At 41.9% G+C, this 26,396-nt stretch overlaps 1 protein-coding gene across 1 annotated transcript in view; it reads left to right on the top strand.

The window, feature by feature from the left end:
- Positions 1-14,463: 14,463 nt before the first annotated feature.
- Positions 14,464-26,396, top strand: part of mmp17a (matrix metallopeptidase 17a) — a 69,361-nt gene continuing 57,428 nt past the window's right edge. Inside the window, exon 1 of the mRNA XM_076757332.1 lies at positions 14,464-14,928. Within this exon, the coding sequence (XP_076613447.1) occupies positions 14,794-14,928 (135 nt within the window). The 5' untranslated portion in view covers positions 14,464-14,793. The remainder of the gene's footprint in view (positions 14,929-26,396) is intronic.

Here is a 26,396-nt window from a genome sequence, read left to right as displayed (position 1 = left end):
TATACAGATAGATGAGGAAAATTAAGGTTCAGGAGGGGAAAAACAGACAGAACATAACACAAAAAAAATATGTTGATGAACATCCACTGCAGTTTGTATAAAAATCACTATGAATTCTCCCCACAAATGGACTAAATCACCATCCTAAGGATGAAATACTGCTTGAGGTTTTTTAACCGCCCAGATCCTGTAAATAATCTTGGCAACATTAAGGCAGCTCCCCTTCAGAGGTGTTGCTGCAAAGTAGCTGAAGGTGATGAGCTGTATCTCAGTGGAAACCTTTGCCTCACAAAATATAATCTCTCTCCACTCATTTGTGCCTCAAAGAAAGCACAGAGGACATTTCCTCGATTTATGAGGGACAACAACTTCTTAGAGAAGCTGCTTAAAGATTGCCAGTGGGTTATGCTTTACTAAATCTAAGATGTGACATTTTGAAGGTCTGACCCTTCTGAAGGGTACATTTATCTTTCCAAAAGCATCACATACTAATGTGGGGCCACTGTGCTCTCTATCTCAGTTTCTATAAGGTACTATAGTAATGGAAATCTTTTAAAAAAAAAAAAAAAAAAAAAAAGGAATCCTTTCACCATGCTGTCTTTTAAGGTTTTCAACAAAGAATTGGCCAACCGCTATGAGTGACTGATTATTTACCCAAGATACTATTCAGACTTTACACAATTTGATACATTACACACTTAATGGAATCTGCACTTGATATCCACCACAAAACTCGATTGGATACAGTCAGAAAGACTTATTAAAGTCACAACACATCCTTTGCAGACGTCTGACTTGAGGCAGAGATCACCACAAAGAAAAAAAGAAATTGCTAAAGCGTAAAAAGTTGTCCGAAGCACAGTGGACTTTATTAATGTAATGATCCTAAGTCTGGAACAGCCAGTACTCTTGCTCCAGCTGGCTGTTTGGCTCAGACAAGAAAAGAGGAGTGTTGGTCAGAGAAGAAACCAAGACCCTAATGGCCACTCTAACAGGACACCTGGGCACCTTCAAAAGCTGAACAATGAAGGAATTACAGTAGAGTTACAAGGTTTTGAACACTCAATGGCACATGACAGCAACAACTGGGATTTGTAAGACACTTCAGGACTTGGTGCGTGAATTCCGGCTTGAGTGCCAAACTCTACATCTGGGTAAAGTCAGGGACAGAGCGTAACTGAATTGTTCAATCTCTATGGAAGAAATATGGAGGGCATGAGTCCCTCAAACAGAAAGGAAGACCAACTCTGCAACATCAATGCTGGAGTAGCTTGGAGACGAGTCTGTGTGTCCTTGCGTGGGACTGTTGAAGCCTGGACTCACAAAACCTCCATAGCCAGTGTGACAAGGGCATAGAGAAAGAACTGTGGATAGAATCTGGAGAAAGGATCTGAACATTGTTTAAAGCTGATGTGGTTGATGCTGCTGAACCACTGAGTCCACACACCAGTGTTTCAAGGCTCCGGGATGATTTCTCTCCTGTTCCAATCGACTGAAACAGCCAGAAATATCACTTCTTTGCTCGTCGTTTATTCCCATGAGCAGCCTGAAACAAACACTAGCATCCACTGCACACACATACACACACACACACATAAACAAGCAGAATTTATAAGCTGGACTGGGGGTACATAGATGAGGAAGGGATGGAGAATAACATTATTTATTTATCAAGCCAAATGGAATTTCAAAATGAGGAGCTGAGCTGATGGCTGGTCAGCGCTCCCTGTGTCAATTTATCTTTAATCATAAAGTATGATCAAATAAAGTGCGTTGTTTAAAGCTTAAAAACACTAAGATGATGGATAAACAGCAGAAAGAGCGGGAACAGAGCCGCGTGCGCTCAAGCAGCACAGAGACGCTGCACTCTGTTTACTTGCACTCTGATGATTCCATTAATGTTAATTTAAGAGAGGAATCAAAAGAGGAAATGGAATATTTTAGGAAGCCCAGAGCAGGGCACATTTATTTGAACTGTGTTCATGTGAATAAATAATCAGGGGAAGGGTTATTCTTGTTATTCTTGCATAGGATGAATCTCTAACAGCAGACTGACAGATCTCTAAACTGACAATGGTATCAATAATAAGAGCCACAGTTGCTGGGAGAGTGCCTTGTGTCTACAGTGGGTGTGCCTCTTTATGAATGTGTAATTTTCTCTTATCAATAAGTGATTAAGGACACGGTTTAATTTATTCTTGGGATGGCACTAAAACCCCAGACTGACAGGCTAAATAATGACTTTCGTACCCATTCTGACGACCTTTTTGTACCCCGCTGCTGACAAATTGTGTAAAAATTTAATTGTGTAGGATGATGTTCAACTTGCTTTCTATTAACAAGCAGGCAGTGATATAATGTTTGAATAACAAAGGAAAGCCACTTTAAGTACAGCTGTCAGCGAAAAAAGGAACTGAGACATTTTCTGACTCAAACAACAGCAGGCTGTAATTACAAAACTAATGATTTCTCATTTTCAGAATGGAGGGTTGAAGCTAGCTAACTCGAACAAGGCTCCACTGTGCGAAAATGCTGTCTTTTAGTTGGCAGCATTTCAGAAAAGGCTGCATTTCTTGGATTTTTTGTGGTCCACATTGTCTAAAAACGACAAAGAACGTGGCTCAAACATGAGTCCATCCTGCCTCGTGATGGTGTGGGACTGTTCCTTAGCATATTGGGCTCTTTAACATCGTGTGAGGGTCTTTTAAATGCCGCAGTGAATTTTAGATGGGCCATATAAACACCACATCCCAGTTGGATTTTCTGATTTAGGCCTTGTTTTGATTGGAGCGTTTTCTAATAAGAAATCTGGGATATGCTGATATCTTATTATATTAGGAGCATTCTTTGGACGTGTATATAGCACATTCAAAATATGTGTCTCAATTTGGGTTTTTACTGCAGTTTGGGACACACGGCCTTTTCCATATTTACGGTCAGCTTTGTGCATTGCAAACAAACCAACTTGCCAACAAGGCTGGTGTAGAGATGCATGCACAAAAGAAAAGCCCACATTTCTGGTCGGAAGGAGAAACACACCTTTGAAACATTATGACAGACTTGGATATCAACCGATTTTTGGATATGCACCAATGTATCAATCCTGCCCTTTACAAGAGGGTGGTTGAACAAATGAAAGAGGGAGTTTATTAATTGCAGTAAGCACGGCTGCATGTAAATGTGAATATTAGGGGAATATTCATTTTCATAAGAAATGTAAACAGTTTAGTAGGAAGATTGCCTTTTTTGGGGGAAAAAATGGCAAAAACTGGAATATTTTGTACATGCAAACACAGTTGTTGTAGACGAGGTTCATCCCCTCACAGTCACAGAGTTCCTTTTGGATGCTTCTAGCAGAATGATGCACCATGTAAACTATGAACTACTGTGCCTCGTTGAATCTGTACCTTTAAAAACAAACACCTAATGTACATTTAGCCCAGCTGTGGTGTCTGTACGGTCTAGACTTCATAGAATGCCAGAGATCTCGCCATGCAAATTTTATCTTGCAATTACAACACTGCGAATCACTGGCTGTCTTTCAATTAGTTAGTAATTATCTGATATTCAGGTGAGGGCAGGTTAAGGCAGGATTAATATTTATGAGCTTAGTCCAAGATTTCACTACACAATGTTCTTTTTTCTAAGACCTTAGAAGGCATATTTGTGTTTCCACTGAATGCCTTTAATCTTTAATCACTCAAATAATAGAGTATCACTGTATCTCACGCAGCAGAGAAGCAAAAGGCAGAATACATAAACCAATTTGTGGGGTATGGGCTGATTAATTGTTTGTCTTTTTAATAAATACTCAGGGGTGCTGATTGTAATTAATGAGTTCATTTATTGAAACAAGGTGTCCCGCGGTGTTTTTATACACTTACATTCTTACTACTTTATTTCTTTGTATTTATATGCCTAAACAAGCTGCCCATAGTAATAAGTCTTCAACAAGACATCAAGGGACAGTGGCTGTAACACAGTGCAATCCTTTTTGAGGCATTTTATCATATTGGATTACAATATTTTTGTACTTCAAAGATGCGCCTCCAAATCTCTCAGATGTGGACGAGGACGCACAGTAGCAAGGTGCTGCCAGCTAAACACGGTCAGAACTTCCTGCTGTCTTTTCCCTTATCAGCATTTGCTTAACTGCCAGAAGACATGGAAAGCCTTTAACACGGCCTGCAAAACTGTCAAAGCCATAACATATGGCATTGTAAACTCTTCAAGTAAGTAATGGGCAATGCCTTATGGGGACTCTTAAAAACAATCTGTAAAGTATCAGTACCTCATTCTCTTTCCTTCTCTCTCTCCATTTAGTATCTCACTCTGTTTTCTCAACACATTCTCGCACCCAGCATCTGGTCAGGTTAAGTATGTTAGTTACATACATTAAGTTCAATGCATTAAGTTCCTTCACTTACAAAAAATATTCACTTTTGGTTTCATATGGGACATGAAACCTGGATAAAGTCCACAAACTTGATCCATGCAACCACCACAACAACCTCCTCCATAGGTGTATTTTTCCCACTTTTTATACTACATCATTTGATGCATTGGGAGTGAGAAGGGGCTGCCTATAGAAGCCTATCAGACTACCCTGCATGTTGAAAAATGACACTAAAGGGGTACCCAGTGCCTTAAACGTGATGCCAAGGAGTATATGATGAGTTGGGAGTGAGACCAGATCTCTTTTCTCATTGTGTCACATTCAAGTTCTCACTCCCAGCTTGTCACATACAGCAGCTTGGTGAGTGGCCCTTTGCTTCAAACTATGACGCTCTCAGCACCTACAGCGTCATAGTTGGAAGTGTCGGGCCTCTCACCAAGCTCCCTTCCACTCTTAAGAAACTGAAATGATTGAACTGTTTGGAGGATTACGCTTTCAATATTTGATCAAACTCTAACAATGCACTTGACAGTATCACAGGTCTTCCAACACATTGCTGTGCGAAGCTGGGCTCTGTAGGACTTGCAGGAAGCTGCAGGCTGGTAATTAAGCTGGATAACTAAATAGCTATTAACCCCACTGTTTCAACTGTTACTTGCTAATATTAGAGCCTTTAATTGGACTCCTTAGGGTGTTTCCATGACCTCATTCTGTCTGTTCTGTAGAAAGGCAGAAAACACTTTGGTGAAGAAAGCTGTGTGTATTTAGTTGTGTCCCAATAATAATAATAGACTAATTAAAACACAGGATTTCTTCTACTTTCTATTCCTTTCTTTCTTAGACTTTTAAAGATTTTTTAAGTGGTTGCTCTTGTACCAGTGTAACAGAGAAATTTAGAATTCTTATTTGTCTAAGCACTTTCACTTTCAGGGCGAGCAAAAGTCCTTTGGTTGTTGAATAGCGCGTAACCTTGTAGCACTTGGCCGCTGCCTCACATACAGAGACAATGCAAATGAGGTAGGATTGATCTTTTCTTTGAACTGCTCTACGTGCCAAACACTAGTTGCTGATGTTTGGTATTGTCTTGCAGGCGAGTCACAGCAGGCCTTCAAAGGCAAGCGGCGTACACTGACAAATACAAATTATGGGAATGACATGGGCAATGGAATAGCAGGATGTGTGAAGAGCAGATGAGAGGGGAATATAGAGAAGAAGGAGGGCAGGGTGATTAGACCATTGCTTCCATGATGCATTGCTTTGCCGCATCCCCTATGGTGCAGCTGTTTGTCAGAGTGTCAGAGTCCCAGCGCCGTCGAACTGAGGGAAAGCAAGCAATGCTAACTAGCCCTCCCCATACTGACATTTATTAACATTGAGAAATGCTAAATAGACCACCCAACGCGCACACATATTTGCAGGAAAGCAAGAAATATTAACTGCCATACAGTGTGAAGTCATACACAGTCTGTGCAACCACTTATAACATGCCTTTACCCTGACACTGTGGCGAGAAGATGAAATACAATCCAGCAAAGCTGACATGAGAAATACATCCATGTCTGCTAATTGTTAACTGTCTGAACAGAATCTTAGCTTTGCTTTCCACCTGATTTTGCGAGGTGTTCCTGGAACTAGATTTCCTAAATGATACTTATCAGCATTTGGGTGAGAGAGGAAGCTGAAATCAGTTGTAAAAAATGAAAAGGTGCACCAAAGAATATTGCATTTAGGAGAATTGAGAAATGAGAAAAGGGGAAGATTGAGGGAAAATGTGATATACAGACAAGCTGCAAGTGATGTGGTTCATTCATGTTAATAAAATGTATGTAAAATGCAAAGGAGAACAACATTTTGAGAGTCTAAGCAAAGTGTTGGGTTACAGTTCAGTGTAAGTTCCAGCAATGGAACAACAATCTCCTCACACCATGAGTTTGGAGTAGAATCACTTGCAGTACTACTTTTGTTTGTGTGAGGGCTGAACTCACTGTCACAGATCCTCTGGGCACAAGTACCCATTGGATCTACAATACACTCTGATTAGCATGCAGAGATGAGAGATGCTTATCTACAGCTTGTAGATCTACACCCTCTTGACCTCCCTCATTTAAGAATCCCATTCCTGCTGGTGTTCTCTCAGACTCCAGGGAACAGAGAGGAAGGAGAGGGTGAGATGATTTTAACTTAAGACATTCATCTTTTTTGCAGTGGCAGCGTCTGCATGCAGCCCTCTTTCAGCCAGGATGTCAGATTGTATTACAGTGCGCTGCAACGGGGCTGCAGCCACAGATTTAATCAAGCGTGTAATCATACAATTGGCACTAACAACAAATGGAAATGCATTCTGTGATCAATATGCGTGAAAGTAAAATGATATAGGCGCACACTGCAACCTTATCTATGATCACCCTCCCACAGGCTTTGTCAGGCTAGACCACTCATCTCTTCATCTCTGCGTAGTGAAAAGTTATATGCACGTGCTCATCCAATGTGCATTAGCCGACAGGAGTCTTTTATGAGTGGAGCAGCGGGGAAGCCGGTTGGAGGAGTCCACCTGTGTTCCGAGAGCTAGAGTTGCACTGCATGACTAATGTTCCATTTTAAAACGCCAGGGCCATCTAATGGAGCTCTTTAGACTTAGAGGGCAAAAACTGGTAAGTTGGTCCTCTGCAGCTGAACTAAATCCCAATATTTGACTGGTCACACTGGCGTGGGTCGCCACTCTGGACCCTGACACCTTCTCAGCAAGGGATGAGAGGGCGACAATCTCTAATTCCAGACGCAAACTTGACTGTCACTGTACAGGAAGTCAGGCTGAACCACCACATCCCACTTATCCTGCCACACAGGAGCTATCTAACTGACTCAGAGCAGGTGGTCTGTGTACCTTGGGTTCACTTCTTGAGCAATTTTGAAATGGAAATAGGAAAGTAAATTTCAGTCGCTCATAAAAAATGCATTGCTTAAATTTCAGTGCCTCTTAACGATATATGGTGTGCTCCTCATGCATTTTGGAAACATTTCTATATATTTTTTTTTTTTTTGGATGAAACAGTCTGTCACATCTCTCTGGCCATGCTTCCAAACCTGTGAATCGACGCCCACATCTGTTCAGCAATTCAAATTGGCCCAGTGTTGTGCCCACCGACAGCTGTTTCCACCATTTGAAGACACACTCAGTCAAGGTCATATTAAGATTGTGGAAGTCATCTAATGACGCAGCCACCCAGCTACCTTCATGAAAAACATTGACAGATAAATGCTAACAAGTGTGACTGAGATAAATGCAGCTATATACAAGTTGTTCTACATAACAACTGTTAAATCCACATATTAACATAACCAGCTTCCATGTCAGCTGAAAATGCCACTGTCAGTTGGTGCTGATTTGTTAAAACAAAGCTCCTCCACCCTGCATCAAGAAACCATGAACACGTCAGGCTGAAGTGAAACAAATGGGAGTTCACTGATGTTGTTAAGCTGCCTCTTTTCTTGCAGTTCAAACAGAAACGCGCGTCTAAAATAGATCATGATGTAAATTTACAAGATATTAAATAAACAAAAAAAGGACTTGTTATCCTGCAGTGGCTTCAGACAGAATGTGAAGTATATCACGTACAAAATTGATGGAAGGACTCTATTAGATGCAAATTAGCATGGGGAGGGCACAAATTTAGACAAAGTTGAAAGTATTTTAACTGCGCTGCAAGAGAGAGAGAGAGAGAACTGTGCTTATTATGTAACCTTGATGTCAACAGTCCAAGTCCCACCTTTGTCGCATGACATCTTGTTCCTTCGCTCCTAATGTTTCCTGACTCTACAGCAAAACAGAGGGAAATTCCCCGCAGTGCCCAGTATTCTGTGGAGTCTGACAAGAATCGCACCAAAAGGCTTGTTATCAAAAGAAAAATCCCTTTAATTACAGCTCATTAATTACACTTCCTTCAGCACAATTGTTTACCAGGCAGTGAGTATGATTGATAAGGAGTTGTGCACATTGTTAGGGAGAACAGGGAGACAGAGAGAGAGAGAGCAAAGGGCCGTTGTTTGTAGTGCCACTGTACGAAACTGGAGGGGAATTGATAAGTTTCAGTGATGAATGATAGTGCCAGCTCACCTGCGGATCCTGTTAAGGAGCGAGCAGAGTGCTGTTGATCTAAATCATTGATGGCTCTCGCCGATGGCTCACGCTGAGGTCCTACCGATGAGACGAACAAGTTCTTAACACAGAGCACGTTTTCTATTTGAGCGGTCACTGTAACAAGAGGGGAGCAGGTGTGGGGCTCGTTTCACCACTTCGGCCTCCTCAGCACTGACGGTGAAAGACCCTATCTTTAGAGGGCAAAGAGGGAAACCAGTTCTGTGGATACAAGCATTGTGTCTAAGGAATACATCTCACACATTCCCCCCTCTCCAGTGTTTGCATGCTGAATGATTATTTGCTTTGCTTCTGTTGTAATCTCACATTTGTTGCTTGTCTTGAAGTTCTTCTTTGCAGCTGTCAGTAAGCATGGGTTTGTACAGAAGTGCTTTGGAAATACTAATTTGCTTTGTTGCCAAGAAATATGAGAAGAATGACACCACTCAATTTTTTTTTTAATGTTTTTTTTAAGTCTCAAAATGTTGAATTATTCCCTTTAATTTACGGAAGATGCAAGAACTCCATTTAGCCCAATGCATTTCTGTAACGACGGAACTAGAAAATCCGTATTTCACCAGACAAAGTGCTGCAGACGATGATTCTGCCCTCAGTTTAGACCGTCCTTTATCTTTGGAGGCGGTGTAATGAAAGTGTCTTTGTGTTCGGGTGATGAGAAAATCTGACAGGTTTGCCCCTTATAAAATCTAACATAAACTTTATTGATCCCACAAGGAGAGATTTTCAAAATGACCCCTGTGTAGGACTTAAATGGATACCCTGGTGTTCGCAGGGGAGAGGGATACAGATGCAGAGATAAATATCCAAACTGATAGCTTTTATGATGGTGCTGTAGGATGATGCATCATTATTATTATGGTAATGGATGTGCAGGAGCAACGGCAGTTCAGTGTAGTTTTGAATGTTTTGTTGGAGCGCACGCATAAACACACACTCATCACGATACAACATGTAAAACAATCTCATGGTGGAAGCTCTGGAGGGGTTTATACAATGAGGCCCTTATGGTAAGAGGAGTACAGTGCTCTATATACTGAAGTGGCACTTCTCTCTCTCTGCATAATTCTAGCTTCTCTGTCTGAATAATCCAGTTTTTATGACAGTGAAAAACAAGCGCTGTGAACTGTAAGTGAAAGAAAGACACAACAGCCCATGCAACAATAACCTGTGGTCAATAGACACTGATCCAGCGTCAGGTCTTTGGCCATGTAACATTTAGCATTTATCTACTGCTATCATCATTGATTCAGAAGCACTTTAAACTAAAGCTTTTCCTTAAATGCTTTTGCAAAAATGAAGACATAACTAAACTTCTCCTCATCCAGATGGCCCCAGGGTGACAGATTTTGGATTTACATTCATCCAAACTGAATTTCTTTCGACCCACGATAGACCAGTGACCTCTCCAGGGTGTTTCTCTGCATTGTTCTTAATGTATGCTGAAGTGAATAGATTTTTTTTTTCCATGCCCTGTGCTCCCTCTGTAGAGGACAGGAGAAAAACTACATTTTAAACAACTCAAGAATACTTTTGTATAAGCATAATGCATGTCTTGTCTGTGCTGCTGCACTGGAGTGAATGTTAATGGAGCAGAAGAATGTGTTCAGACAGTTTAGACACTGTGACTTGGTCTGTGAGGATCAGTGTGGGAGAAACCTTTAAGTAAATCCTGTCTTCCATTCACATGAATAAATAAAGAACAAACAAACAAAATGATTGTTTATTTATTTGCTTTGAACCTCGTGGCACTCCTGTGACTGACATGGTCTTTTGTGCCAGGAGATCTGAGGTGAGTTTGTAGTCGATAGCGGAGCGTTGCAGAAACTTGGTGAATGACGTGGCTTGAATGGGTAGATTTCACACAGCATGCTTGAGGAACTCTGCCAGTGTGTATGCATGTGCATTACACCGCACTGTATTCACTGTATACTTTAAAATCCCCTTTAAATACATTGCTTTAGGTGCACAGGAGGTACAGGAGGGAAGTTCCCATCCACCACCACAGAGGCCCAGGATGCAGTAGCTGGTACATTCATCTTGGTCAGGCTTTCCATTGAACTGGCCTTGCTCGCTGGGGGGGACGCTGGAGCCAGTTCAGATCCTTGTAGCTGCTGCAACTCCTCGCACTGGTTGGTCATAGTACTGCATGACTCCATGCTTCTGTCACCTGAGTCAGTTTTGTAATCTTTGTCCACTTTTGATGCATCTTCATTGTAAAATACCTTACTGATTTCAACTAAAAGTTTCTACTATTATGCATCATGTATACCCAAAAAAAAAAAAAAACCAGTTTGAATTCAAAACTATATCACAACTAAAAGTGTAACACTAACAGAGTAAAATAGATCAGACAAAGGGATAAATGACCTCTGTGATGGTTTTGAACACCACATTGTTGACTAATGGGAAAGCCCATTTAGCGAGACTGACAGTGTGCACACAGAATACATTAGGTATGAATTATGTTATTCAATTACAATTACAAGCACGGTCGCCATAATCAAACAACATTTCACTAAGCCACACAAAAGCATTCACATTACTCCTCTGTGATACTACCTGACATGATTCGATGGGAGAGAAAGATATTTGACAATACTCATTTATCCTCAGGATATTAAGCTCACCAATACAAGGGGTCTGCAGCCAACTTGGCACGAAATGCTACAACAAATATTAAAATGCATTTGTTAGAATGGAAGCCAACAAAGTCAATTCAGTCCACGTCCACACTGGGCAATGGGTTTTCCTATAATTATATGCTCTGACCAAAGAAAATGAGCTAGATTTCTTCGGGAAACGGCTTGAAGAGGGTGAAACACTTCAGGTGAAATATGCAGAGCACACTGAGATGAGTAAATGGATGTTTTAACCTTCTGTTAATATAAAACTGAATGGCTGAAGCTCAGAAGTGTGAAATATTTAAATTAAATGTATTTAAAATTCATACATGTAATCACTTTTGAGTATTTTATCATTTGTGTTTCCTCGGCAGAAAGAAAATAACATGTCATTTGAAAGAAAATACTTAAAGAGCTTGTATCTGTGTGCTTGAAATACTTTAAAATACATAATTTAATATGTCATTTTCTTCTCAAACCATAAGCTTAAACTGTAAGAAAAACTGTATGCGCCCATGAAGCAGCAGTTGTTCTCATACCAGTGTCTTCTATCTTATTTTGATATGTTTAAGTGTAAGTATTTGTCATTTGCAACAAGATGCTTTTGATGCACTTGTGCACATCTCTGCTGAAGCTTCTTTGAGCCAGCAGACGTGCTGTGACACAATATTCAGCTGCTACAATTGTCATAATGTCGTGGCTGAGACTGGAAGCGGCAAAGTTGAGAAGTTTTAAGCCGTCAGCAGTAAGGCAGCAGAGCTTAATGCTGCTGAAAACAACAACAACAACAACATATTTTTCATGTCTTTCTCCTCTGGACCCGTGATGAATGACTGCCGTAATGGATGTGAATAAGAAATGGTAGCAGCCCCAGTATGCATGTAGGCGTGTGTGTGACCTTTTGTGGTTTGACTGATCGATCATAAAATGTTCCCAGATTAGCCAGTGAATGTTGATCATTTTTAACATAAAATACATAAATAAATTAATGAATCTCTCCTCAGAGGAAGCAAACAATGGCTGACAGCGGAGTTGTATTATGCATTAAATGACTCATTGTAATATTTCCATGCAGATTATCTTAGCAGTTCAGCAAATTGTGTGCCTCTCTGTCATGTTTTCTCAAATATGGCGAAAAAGTGTAATGAGGGGTTCCGCATCTTTGCATTTCAGAGACGTGCGCTTGCTTCACTTGAAGGAGCGAGCTCTGCTGATGCAAGTATTTAATTGGGCGTCAGTTCATTCTTAAGTGCTTCCCAGCGCATTCTGGGGCCCCTGGACTTAAATGGCACAAACAGCCACATCATGTAGCGCTAGATGTCTAGACCCTCCGGTGGGAAATAATGATACAACTGTTAAATATTACATAGAAAACTATTTGAAATGGAAATTCAACAGTTCCAGCAGTAGATCAACTGGATAAGCTTAATTTGTGTGTGTGTGGGTGCCCGTGCCCATGCACTCATTATGCTTCTCTTTTCAGTGGAGCAACGAGGCTGAGGTATAATAAAGGAGAACTGTGAATCATTAGTAACAGTGCAGTAAGGTTAAGGAGACTGTCTATCAAAGTCGACACAGAATAGTTAAGATGCATGCATGTGGGTGCCTGCATGTGGGCGGGCACCAAGGTGTGCGCGTGCATCCGCATTGTGATTGGAGATTTAAATGGATAATTCACCTTGATGTTGTGGAGGCAGTTAACGGTGATTCTCAGCAGCGTCAACTCAAAAGTAATGTTTTAGTGTTTAAGATTCCTCCTGGAAAACGTTCCTCTTTTTAATGCACCCTTCCACGGCGCAGGTCTGGGTGCAGTGGTGCAGGGTTGTCTTCAGGTCAGCACTGCTAGAACTAATAAGGATTCAGTCTGGCTTGAGGACATTTCATAAGGGTGGATAATTGCCACGCTGGGAGCATGAGCTTGGTTCCTCCAGTTGAAGGATCTTGCTTGTCATTAAGCTGCCGTGATCAGTTTCAAATGGAGAAAATAAAATGTAATTGCTTGTTGTTGAAATACTTTCAACTTTAGACTGTTAATGGACATCAGACTTGATTTATTTTAAATGAGGATTTTATGTTGTTTATTTAACCTTGGGCATGGCAATCATTTTTGTCAGTGAGTCAGATCCAGCAAACAAAACTCCAATACTAACTCCAGTAAAACTGCTCGGCTCTGGAGGAAATAAAAGCAGTAATTATTATCATGATACCAATATTATTAGTCAGCAGTAGCAGCAGTTATTAATAATTGTGTCATCTATTTTTCCGCCTTATATTACATAACATTACTACTATAACAACATGGCCGTCCGTTAATTACCTTCTTGAGGACATGAACTGTTTTATCTTTTTGATGAATCGTGATTAAAGGCCAAAGAGATTAAATAAAAGGCGCCCCAAGCTGAATTCAAATTCTCTCACAGCTGTTTAAATAAAGCCACAAAGAAAATCAGCGGTTGCCCGCTGGAAGTGTGAAAATGGAGCTTCAAAATAAAAGCACGAGTTAAAATATGCAGGCGGATCGGACTGTGGGGCGGACTGTGAAATATTGTGTGGACATGCGGTTATTGTGCACTATAAGTGGAGAAACAAATAAACAGCTGATAAATAAACAGCAGGCTGCTGTATGGTATCTTTCAAGATTGTGACATTGAATATATTTATGGAATGGCCATATCGAAAACAGCTGTCTAACCAAATCTGTGTGAGCTCAAGTCTAACTTAAACAAATCACTATTTCACAACTTAATTGAAAATTTAAACCATTAAATGTTTTCTTTTAGAAAGTAGATTAATACCTATCAAAAGTTAATACAGCCCGGGGTTATGTTTTCCAATTGTTGACTTTAAAAACGAACAAGCTTAATGTATTTTATTCACAGTGATATGAAAAGCAGCAAATACTCGCAGCCTGTTGCTTCGTACTATAACCAGCAAATGTTTGATATAATTATAACTGACAATAATTCAACAGCTTTGAACTTTTCATTTTTATTTTTTTTTTTTATCAATCATTTCTGCAAACATTAATTGTAATGTTAATCACATTTATCTTTTTTTTTTTTTTTTTTTTTTTAACTATGTAGCAGCCCATGTCATTAATGATGCTTGGAAGCTTTATCTGAGATATTTTTATTATTTCAGGACACAAAGCGCTAAAAGTTTTAGTGTAATTAATTATCATTTCTTTAAGTCCGGCAGCGGGGCTTTTATTTTGAGAACTGTGGCCGGAAGTTGAAGAGGTAATTGCGTCTAGTTTGAGCTCTGCTGCTCCCACACAGCCGCACGCAGCTGACACAACGACAGAGAGGGGAGCTCGCGCTTCTTGCTCCAGGGATGTTACCTCTGATCGACTTGGTATCAGACAAGAGAGCGCAGTTCATCTCTGACCATGAACACTCAGGTCTGACTTCCAAGCGCAGTTTCCAGAGCACAAACTGCTCTGATGGTCTCAAGTGTTTCTACCATCGCCGGTTTTCATGTGTTTTACGTGTTTGCGCTCAACAGTGAGGTAGACTTATTCGGGCTAATTTTCCAGGAGTGTCGGCGTGTGATTTATCCCGTGGATGCGGCTGTCGGGGTCGGTGTCTGAGCCCTGCAGGATCAGCCTGTCATAGGGCATCATGATTTTTCCGGCGCTTCACAAGTGGATGAGGAATATTTCTCCGGAGATGCTGCTGCTGGTGCAGATATTGTGCTTTTTGCCTCTGACCGGAGCGGCTCCCTCTGTGACAACCGAGCAGCTGGACACCGGGGTGGTAAGTTTTCTTTTCTGCCTACTTAACGTCAAGGACTGGGAGGGTGGGAAGTTTTTTTGTGCCTGCTAGCACCGGTGAACGTGGGGTGGAGTGAGTTCTTCTCTCCAAGCCGACCCCCGCCGCGCCGTGGGGCCGTGGGGTGGCAGGTTTCTCTTTCTTGGTCTACTCTTGAACGTCCAGGAAAGAAGCGAGCGCTGTCTTCTCCGGATACTTGCTCTGAATTTTAACGCCGCTCTGCGGTCCAAAGCGCGAGGCAGAGTGGCGGCGCACACTGCATGACGGGAAAACATGTTGTGCATAAGAACTTCAGTCACCTGATGAGGAAAAAGAAAAATCGATGCGTTCGCCTCCTGTGAATTCATACATGTGGAGAGATGTGCTTCGGCGTGATATCGACCTCTTCCACCGTAGACTCACATATCCTGTTAATAAGCCGCCTGCAGCTCAGTGGGACACCGGAGCTTTTTTTAATGGGTTTTCTCCCCTCAGTCTTGTCTGTGAAGGACTGGATGCCAAGTTCAGACAATTTGTGCGTTGAGAGCAGAGGATCCCACAGTGTAGTCTGAGGTGGAGCAGTTGCCAAACGAATCCGGCACTGATGAAGGAAACGCACCATTTGAACTGAAATCCAAGCCCAGACTGACAGCATGTGCCCTAACCATTACCCCCAACACATCTAATTAACAGTAAATTTAATATCCTATCCTTTTTCTTTGTTTTGAGTAATGAAGGAAGCCACACAAGCTGGGTAGTAGCCAATATACATCATCATCATCATCATCATCATCATCACAGACGCACAGCATGTATGACACACAGTCAAGATGTAGATTAAGGCGAGTTGGAATTTATTTGTATAAGGTTGTGCTGTGTGTGTGTGTGTGTGTGTGTGTGTGTGTGTTCTTATCATTTGTCCTGATGGATGGATGATACACCACCCCGCGTGTAAAATATGATCTGATTCAGTTTCCTCTGAAAAAGTTTTAATCCTTGCCTCGTTTTAGTAATTTCATCCCCACCAAAGCTGCATTTTTCTGCAAATTCACTCCTCAGGCAACATCACTTTTTTCTATGCGTTCCAACTTCTGTCTCGCTTCCTTTCAGCGCTCAAACTCTTCCTGCCGAAACCTACGCTTTGGGATTAAGTTTTTCAAGAGAAAGACGAGAACAAGAGCGCTGAAATAGACCAGTTTTTATTTCTTTACTTATGTTTTGCTTCCAGTCTTTGAGGCGGTGCACTTTTCCTTTTTAGACTCTCTGCTTTTGTTTACACATGGAACTCCAGAGGCGTTTCGATTGTGAGATTGTGTGGGCCATCAGAATTTTAATCTATGTGTCGACTGTCTGTGGGCAACAAAAGGAGAATTTCGACGTAAACATAAAGTATTTGGTTTACCTAAATGTGCACAGAGGAGAAAACAGCGCACGTAGCACGCTCACGTTACCTACGTTTTCTGTCTCTGTGAAACACCCACACTCACCGCCGAGTCGGATGCCAACAACCTTGACATCAGGACACGGTCCGCTGCACCTCAGCTCTGAATCAATTTTTTTTTTTTCTGGTTTTCCAAAAGGTCAGTTTGGCCACATCTGACAGGGTTTTCATCACAGCCTGTACACACTTCCCTCTCTGCTGCGTCGCTTTGGCCACAAAGCCTTGAAACAAGCTATTATATCATCATCAGCCAGTGATCATTACGGGCCACTGTGTTTTATTCTGGATTTTACCAAAGAAGTCTGATTTTTAAAGCTCAGCTACGGAACGACACGAGTGCACTTCAGCTGGCTCGTCATCCCGGGCGGATTGAAAGTTTTAAAGTTTCGTACGCTAACTCTTCCACAAACTTTTTGTTCTGAGAAATTTGGTGAACTCTGACACTGCAAACACAGCTGTATTAGCAGATGAAAAGCTGTGGTGACAGCAGCGTTTTTCCTCCATTTACCACAGCAGAGAAAATAACACACAAGGTGGAAGCTGCATTTACAGACAGAGCTATATGATACACTCAGTCCAAAGTGGTGCTGCAGCCTCCGCGTACAGTCTGAGAGCCATTACTCTTGTTGCGGTGCGGGAAGCCTCGCTCCACTTCATGTGGCAGTAAATGCAAAACAACACTGCCAGTTCAGTGATGGATACATACCTGAAAATATCCACCTTTGGTCTAAGGGCTTATTTAAATATCCCCATGGATGCAGGTCACGCTGTTCGTTCAGTAAAAGTTGCCATTTCCCTGCTGCTCAGCCACTTTTTCTCTGCTTATTTATTGCTTAAGAAACCTTTTCAAACAGCAATTCAACACTTTGGCATTAGTTGGACTTTTCCTTATCAAATATCTGCTTCATCTGCTCAAAGCTCATATGTGTAGGATCTTTATGCCAGTGTGTAGAAAAAGGCTGAATCTTTGGTACACCTGTGTTTAAAAGAAGACACAGATTGATGAACCCATTACCTTAAAGTGAGACCCAAGCCAAAACCTCGAGCACGGTGTTTATACCGTGTTTGTAGTTTCTTTCTTGTAGAAGTAGAGCAGCTTCAGTGGCGAGGTTCCACTGTGGGAAATAAATAAAATCCACAGAGCAAAACCATCCATCTACCGTATTCCACGTCTCTGTTGTCCCCTTGGTGTAATCATTGTTTCACCAAAATGCAGCTGCATGTACTTCTCCTGTCAGAGTTTCTGTGAGGATTAAGGTGGACCATTAGCCATAATGTACGGGGCATGGTTGATGGGGTTGTCATGCATTCCTTTGCTCCACGGCGTATTTCTCGCCGTGTCCACACACTTTGAAAAATGGGAGCTTCTGAAAAGTTACTTGCTGTACTCTGAAGGCAAAATGGAGGAACTTCTTGTGCCTACAAACCACAAAGACATGAAAGTGCCTTTCAAGTTTATCTTTTTCAAACCAGTCACCCAGCTTGACTAGTTCTTATGAGTAAGCAGGTGGACTGAATCTTTGTACTGTGCCTGTAGGTCCGGGACAGGTCTCATATTTCCATTTTTTTTTTTGCGTGCCAAGTAATAGCTGGAATACAGACCCTTTCTTCTGTCCTTAAGAGAAGACATAGAAGTAGGATGTCTTTGTAGAAGCTCCTGATGCTCCAGGGAAAAGGTTTCCTCCTGCCTGTTCAGAGGCCTCATGCGACTCCGTCACGCTGGAGATCAGGGGCGCTAGAGAGCAAATGTTCATGGCGATTCCACTAAAATAAGTGACTATATCATACACTGAAATAGACATGCAAAGGTCTCAATTGCCTGAGAGATTTTCCTACTTTATTCATCACAAAAAACAAGAGCCTCTCATGTTTAATCACCGGTAGCAGAGACAATTTATCTAGACAATGTAATCTAACTGCAGCTCCTAGTTCATCATGAAGGACAGGGAGAAAGTATCAGTGCAGACAGCTCCGATGATGATTAGTTGGCCACTGACTGATTTCTTGTCACTGGGGTGCAGCAGGGAGCCAGAGGACACACAGAGAGCGTCACTCTGCACCAGATATGATCAGATGATTGTACACATCATTCTCTCTCCACAATGTTAGTGTGTGTGTGCGTGTGCACGTGTGGGTGCGCGTCGGATCATAACTAGTGTTTGCTCAGGACTTGAAAACCACCATCTACCACAAAGCCATCCTCAGATCTCCACCGTATCATTGCTCCGATCCACTCCCTTTGCACTTCATTGCCACGGTGCTCCATCACTTGGCATTTAGTTGGGATAGTGAATCTTCCGTATGGTGTGTGTCTTCATAACAACCACACACTGAGTCCTTAAGTTACTGAAGCGCACACTCGAGCACAGATCAGAGGTATTCATTTTATAGCTTTGCTGCTATCCGGTTTGATATATTACTGCATAGTGCCGATTTGCAATTTCAGCACTTGAGGGAACTGAGTTGTAACAACTAAAACATAATACGCTCTGTGTTTTCTGCTCATCGTATTATGTTCCTCGTGAGGAGTATTTTCTCCACTGAAACAGAACTGCCGAGCTTCCCAGAGGAGCTATTCACCTGCACATTCAGGGCTTCCCTTTTGATAGGCCGCAGTGAGCTGACCAGATTAGCTGCTGATAAATGACCTACATTACTGTATATTCAGCCACCTGTGGAATTTTATTCATTAAAGAAACATGACCAATGATCCTTAAACCTTACAGACTACGTGAGTGTGTGTGTGCCTAGAAGGACCGCCACACCTTGCCAGTCCATTTCTCACTCTCATTTTCCTGTTTAATTTCTTCAATGACACCACCATCTGGCATCAGTTCCTCTGGAAGGCGTCCTCCCTCCTGCTCCTGCACCTCCACCACTCACTCTCCCTCCCTGCTAGACATCGAAATGATGGGTTCTTTTCAGGTGTTGAAACTGTGTCAAGCAACAGCAACAGAACAAATCGAGGTCACCAAATGTTGGTGATTTTGTGTCTTGGTGGGTATATTTGCTCGACCCACCAGCCACGGTGGCATTACAGCGATTTGTGACATTCCAGAGCGCAGACTGAGTCGAGAGGAGTCATAGAAAAACGTGGTTTTACATTGTAGGGGTTAAGAGCTCTGCAGAGAAAACCTCCTGCGAGAAGGCAAAAGAGGCAAAGGTCACCAAACATTTTGTTTAATGAGGAGAGGAGAAAAACTGACAGTGGAGAGTCCCGTGATTGGTTAGGTTACAAGGATACAAGCGGGACAGTTTTCTGCTCGGTGTTTCATCAATAAGCTTCGGATGCCAATAAGTGAACTGATAATTTAATCATTGGGACTAAAAACCAATAATTGGAAGCCATGAAAGAGCACAAATGATCCAAAAGTGACGTCCAGGTCACAATGATACAGGGAATATTTACCTTATGAAATAAAAGAACTTGCTGAATATTTTAGATCTAATTATTTGTGATTATTTTTTCATATGCAGTTACACTCTGTTGGTTAATACGAAAAGGTGCTGGTGAAAGAAAAAATATGGCTGGTAGATTTTGAAAGCCACCAGCCACAATGACAGGAAGACAAAAAGTTCATTTCTAACCCTGAAGCAACTTATTTTCAGGAATATGAGGGAATATAAGGTTTAAACCTGTCAGTCCTCGCCAAACACCAGTGTCCCGCTCACTGCTCACTTTTCAGTACATTCCACCATCCTAATGGGAAACGAGGCTGTACAGACTTCATGAAAGGACAGAATTACGTGCCTGAATGAATACAGACCCATTGCTCTGACATCTCTTCTAAGGAAGTGTTTCAAAAGACTCATCCTGTCCTTCTTCAAACCAATCACAGATCACCTTCTGGATCGTTTACAGTTCGCCTACAGAGCCAACCGCTCTGTTGACGATGCTGTTAACCTCAGCCTCCACCACGTACTTCAGCACCTGGGCACTTATGTCAGACCTCTGTCAGTGGAATTCAGTTCATCCTTTAATACTGTCATCCCCAACCATCTGCACACTAAGCTGCTCCATCTGAAAGTGGATTGTGAATTTCCTAACCAACAGGAAGCAACAGGTGCGGCTGGAAAACCACCTGTCTACTATAACTACTACAGAGCTCCACAAGGTTGTTTCCTCTCCCCAAATCTGTTCTCTCTGTACATAAATGACTGTACCTTCAACCACACTTCCATCAAGCAGGTCAAGTGTGCTGATGACACTATGGTCTTAAGGCCTCATCAGTGACAATGAGAAGTTGGCCTACAGGAACACCTTGAGCTCAACATCAGCATGACGGCGGAGACGGTCACGAATTTCCTGAAACACCCCCCTTCACGTCCCCCACTACTTGTCAGCAGCACAGCTGTAAAGGCAGTGGAGTCTGTTAAGTTACTGGGTACCACAATCACCAGTGACCTGAAATCTGGGACATACTCGTCTCACATCATCAAGTATGCTTACCAGAGAATGCTCTGACAGCTCCAAAAGATGAGGATCTTCCTGAAGTTCACACCCAGGTCCACAAAACCACCACCGATGGTGTCCTCACCTCCTCCATCACGGCAGTACCCCACATTCTCTGCCCACACTGCCCTCTGTAAAGCTCCCATCCAGCTCCATCAGCACCAGGACCACCAGACACCTGAGCAGTTTATTCCCTAAAGACCACCACTCTCCTCAGCAACCCATCCTAACTCCCCCCTCATCCTCAACCACTCTCCATGTATTGTACACACCATATGTGACAGTGCAACCCCCCTACTGTGAACCATGTGGGTGCGATATTTACCATGACTGCAGTGTGTGCAACAGTAGCATAATGCAGCATATTTACTGTATTATTCCTAACATGCCTACAAATACCAAACAGTATATGTAGCATAAGCTTGCATATTTTATTATTCTCTGCTGTATGTAATTCTTGTATTTAACTTTCTCTAGCTTTTTAACTTTTCACCTATTAATTTTTAATGATTCTAATTCTAATTAAATAGTTGGCTGTATTATTATTCATTGATTTGGATGCTTTAATGATCCTCGACCTCTACGAAGTCAGAAAGGTCAGTGACATGGTTTGATATGAGTAAAACCTGAAGAAAAGTTACTTTGGCTAAGTCTTCTTTGTTGCCCTTCATCAATTTTTCACCTGTGTTTTTTATTTTTTATGAGGCTGTTGTGAGCTCATAGTTGCCGTCAGTTTCACCAAAAACCTCACAGATTACAGTGGTTGGTTGTGTAACTTTTCTGTAATGAACTCTCATATTTGACACCTCCACAGGTCTGATAAGAAATATTTAACATGTAAATATAATCCATCCTAAATCTGGACTGCGCCTGTTCACTTCAATATTGTTCTTGTTGTTCTGATAAAGAAAACGTGCAATATATTCATTTTCGAACATGTTTTTGGGTTTGGCTTCAAACATGCTCATGGAAGAATATTCTCACACTCTGCGGTTTGAATCCCAGCTCATTTTCCTCAAGTACTATTAATCCTCCATCCTCCACCCAACAATGGATCAGGAGCGCAAGATGGAAAATGGTCATTTTAATAATTCAGTTTTTCTTCTGAAGGGTATAATAAGGAAGCCATTTCAATTCCAAGCCGTGTTTCTCATTCAACCAGCCTGGCAACCAACGGTACCACTACCCTCATTAGTACCATGTTTGCCTGAAATTTGTGTACATTTCTACAGCTTAATATTCAGTCCCTTTGCTCTCTTTCCTTCCAGTTTACTCCTGCACTTCAAGTAGGAGGCTTTCTTTCTACCAGCACATTGCGGTTCTTCTGATTACACCCTGAGGCCCAGGGATACAGGAGACTCAAATAGAAAATGGGATGCAGTGACAGTCAAGGAAAGTACGAAGGGAGGATTGGTGCACTGAAATAGCTAAGCGACAAAGAAGCGAAAGCAGGTGAATGACCATCAACTGCTGGGGCAGAATTCATATCAAAATTCAACTCCACATGAAGCAAAGATGCAAATTTGCTCTGGTGCTTCTCTAATTTTGCATGTTTGACCATAGCCAAACCCTGTAAGATAATGACAGATTGACTTATTGTTAGCAATAGCTAAGTGGGTGACAAGGAATCCAAGATTGTTAAATCTTTCCCGTGTACCTTTCCGTGTATATCCGTTATTACATTTGCAGCCTGGATCATTAGGATACTTTTAGCACTGCTGTCCCACTTCCATCAGGCTGTGTGTGACCTGTCTGCAGAAATGCGTCGTGGGACTTGTATTCAGGGCAAGAAGATTATTTCAGGAACAATGTCATGTGGGAGAGGGCTTGAATGTTGGAGAGAGTACATTTCTCCATAAAGATTGACAGAGAGCGAATGTTCAGCATGTAATATATAGCACATCCTCAGCTTCTCTGGAAATGGGAAACCAGTCCCTCAATCCACTCCTATCCAGTCTGTCACCTCAGCCTTGTTATGTGTAAAAGTTCTCCAGAGACATGCGAGTTTCTGAGGAGACTGTCAGCATTACTGAGGAGTTTATGATTTCCTCCAAAACCAATTCAACAAGGGTCTCAAGAGCCCTGACACCTCATTGGCTGCCACTGTAGCATGCCGGCTTGGGACTGATGTGTGGCAGCTGCAAGACTTCTGCGTGACGCTTCCAAACAATGACAACACATCGATTTCCAGATAAAGTTTGACAGCATGAACGCAGAGCTTGATTCGCTGTCGACCATCCTCATGTGAACTCGTGTCGAATAGATGGCATTGTAAAATACATCTCACGAGACTTTTGGCCACACTCTCTGGTGTTTTCCCTTGTATCACCAGTTCCCTGCGTCAAATAAGGACACTATGGTCTCCATTTTAATACGCAAGCACAGCAACCAGCAATTAAATGGTTGCATCAATCTGAAGGTATTTCAGTCCTAATGCTACTGTATCTCACATCTTAAAGGGTCACGTCAAATTTTTCTTAAATAAAACTTGCAGGAAAATGCCACTTTCAGGAGCAACAAACACAACAACAACAAAAAGCGAATTATAGAACTGATGAGCCCCGGTAATCCAACATCTGCTGCCTAAACAGGCAGAATACAGAGTTGTAAGAGAAGCATGTTCTTATTGTTTACCAGCCAGGTGTCATTTGCATGTGATTAAATCAAAGTAAACAGTTGTGCATGATGACTCTGGTGCAGCGCTTCTCTAATGGGACGCTGCAGATTTCTCACATATATTTGTCCTGCTACCTTCAGAAGACTGCAGGGATTTAAGGAACTGAAGTACTATGCGAATCACTCGTTTTAACTTGCAGATAAATGTGTATTGATTTACCAACATTGCTGCTTTAATCACATTAAACATTCCTCATTTAAATGCATCTCCTTGAGACTTGGGTTTCTGCACATTGATACAAAGCATTTATTTTGCACAAAGTTACCAAATTGCCAGATGATTGACGGACGATGTTTCTGAAATGTCCATTCCCAGTTTCAACCATACAGCTGCCTTTGTGTGGCCTTGTTTGAATCAGCTCACAACTAGTTTGTGTCAATTTCCCCACCTGTGCACCGTGTGCTCTGCTGTGGGTACCAAAATACCACACAGTCAGGAAAAGCAAATTTCAAGGTCAGGACCAGCGGCGGCATGAAAATAGGGCCCTATGGGTGTTAAAACTAGCCACAGCCAGACATAGGGATTGCTGCTCTGATGTTGATTGAGGACTTAGCCAATGCAATACTGTGAAATTGTGTTTCATTGAGAGACTGGAGGAGCAGAAAAGGGGCATTTTATCTCCTAGCAGTCAATTGAGGGTGTGTACGTCCGTCTACAGCTTACTGTGAGAGCAGGAAGCAGGTGCGTCCAGTTTATTTGAAGCTGAACCATTCATATGCACAGCTTTATAAATCTGACAATAATGTGTATGCGTATTTCTGCTTTTGTTTGTGCGCTGCATTTAATCATGTTGACACAGAGTTTTGGCACAACCAAGCATCGGCGTATGTGAGTTTACACAAGTAATGGACCAAACTGTGTTAAGCAGGAATTACTATTTTCCTCAGCTGCATGTGATTCTCTCCCCTGCTGGCTCTTACTGGTGTCATGACTTACTGTAATTGTGGGTTAGAAGCAAGCTGGCTCACTCTCAGGCTCCCCATGTAGAAAAACTCCAAATCAACTCCATGTGGCCGTCCTGTTTAAACGAAGGCATCCTGCCCCCTTCTCGTCGTGTACCAGCTCAAGGTTTTGGTTGCCAAAGCGATTCAAAGGACTGACCAGATCTTGTAATTATGGTGGTTTCTGGAGTTCTGCGGGCTTGCATGTTCAAGTTAAAATAATCCAGAGGCCCGCCAACTGAACTGGAGGAAACCCCAAAGCAACAGCAGAGCTCCTCTGAAGTTTGTCTTCTGAAACTGGCAGAATTGTAATAAATTCACGATGTATGTGTGTTTGTGTGCGTGACGACGAAGAAAGAGGCTATTGAACTGCGCTTCTCAGATTTTCATTGGCACGGGAGCGATGGCGTTCAGTTTATTTCATATCAAACCGCCGAAAAAGGGAAGCGAAGAGAAGGAAAAGAAAGACTGTTTGATGTGTGCTTTGGAATTAAATTTGTCTGGACGTCGAAGTGAAATGAAGAAAGAGGAAGAAAGACAGACAGAGAGACAAATTACACAACTGGGAGACGTTGGGTGTTCAGCCAATGTCTGTGAGTTTATTAAAATTATAATAAAAGCTTGGATGTAATAAGCATTAGCACATAAAAATCAAGACTTTGCTACTGAGAGCAGAATCACTTTGTCCCACCGCACAATACACAGCTCCATTAATTTTGAGGGTGACTGTTACATTCAAGATTGTATCTTGAGGTGCCCATTAGCTCGGCGATTATTCATTGGCTAATTAGGTATTTGCAGTGTTTTTTCTCCCTCCAGCCCATGGGAGACAAACAAAAAGAGTTATTTCTCAGTATGTTTCTCCCTAAGTGACAATTAAACTAATTACATATCCTCCACAAAAGTAATTTAGTGATCAGACTGTTTTTGAAAGTACTGTAAAGTCTACTTGAAGAAGCTGCATCGAAGTTCAGGATCATGACTGAGGAACGAGAGCAGGTAACCAGCACTCACTGATTACATAAGCAAAGTAGATTCTGTTAGACCTCAATCAATGTTGGCAAAGCTTTGTTTTAGTTTACAAAGCCCTTGTGCTTTGGTGGCTTTGAATAGAGGCTTTCACAGGTCTAGAAGTTTGGACCCAATCTCAAACAGACCTGAAGAAAACCAACAGTACCTGAATTTGGCTTATAGAAATGTATTTGATGATAGTAGTGATGATATCAGGTCAGCTCCATTCAAGTATTAAATGCATTGTACCAGAGACCCAGTGCAATACAAAAACACCCTGCCCAACCTGTTTAGATTGAATATAATTTTGCGCCTCCTCCCCACTCGAGTTCTGGGACTGGTCTCAGATACTGTGAATGAAGCAACACTCCTTTCAGTTGCATATTGTTAGGAGTGGGGAGAAAGTAATGGATTTTCCATTGTGATTCTATTTCGATCGATTGGGGCGTCGGTGCAGAAAACCCCTCAATCTGAATTCAGAGAGCTCCCCCAAGTACCAGCTGCCAGCGAAACCTCTGACTGCTCACCTCAACCTGTCTGATGATTTTAATTCGCCATGATGAAGTCAGTCATCGTTTAACTGATCCTGATGAATGTAACATTAATCGGGGACAGCCATTCTGCTCCTTTATCTTGTTTAGTTCAAACAAGTTTAATTAACTGATCCTGATAAGCTTTCTGTGGTTCCTCCAAAGACTTCTAAGGAGTTCTGTATTATCCTTACTGACAAAAATAGCGTTATGAATATGGGCTGACTGAGATTATGATGTAAGCTATCTAGATAAAATGACATTTAATTATTTACTTTGTTGCTATCTTATATATGCGGAACAGAGTCTACACTTTCCTTCCGGCTGAATCTGAGCTGTCATTTTGGATTTTCCTGCAATCCAAATGGACACATTTTGGGTTTTACAAATCAGGGAGGGAGCTGGATAAGAGCCATATAGT

This window comes from Chaetodon auriga, chromosome 19 (assembly GCF_051107435.1).
Source record: "Chaetodon auriga isolate fChaAug3 chromosome 19, fChaAug3.hap1, whole genome shotgun sequence".
In the NCBI taxonomy this organism is placed as follows: Eukaryota; Metazoa; Chordata; class Actinopteri; order Chaetodontiformes; family Chaetodontidae; genus Chaetodon; species Chaetodon auriga.
Note: the sequence above shows the minus strand (reverse complement) of the source record. Positions and strands in the feature narration are given on the sequence as shown.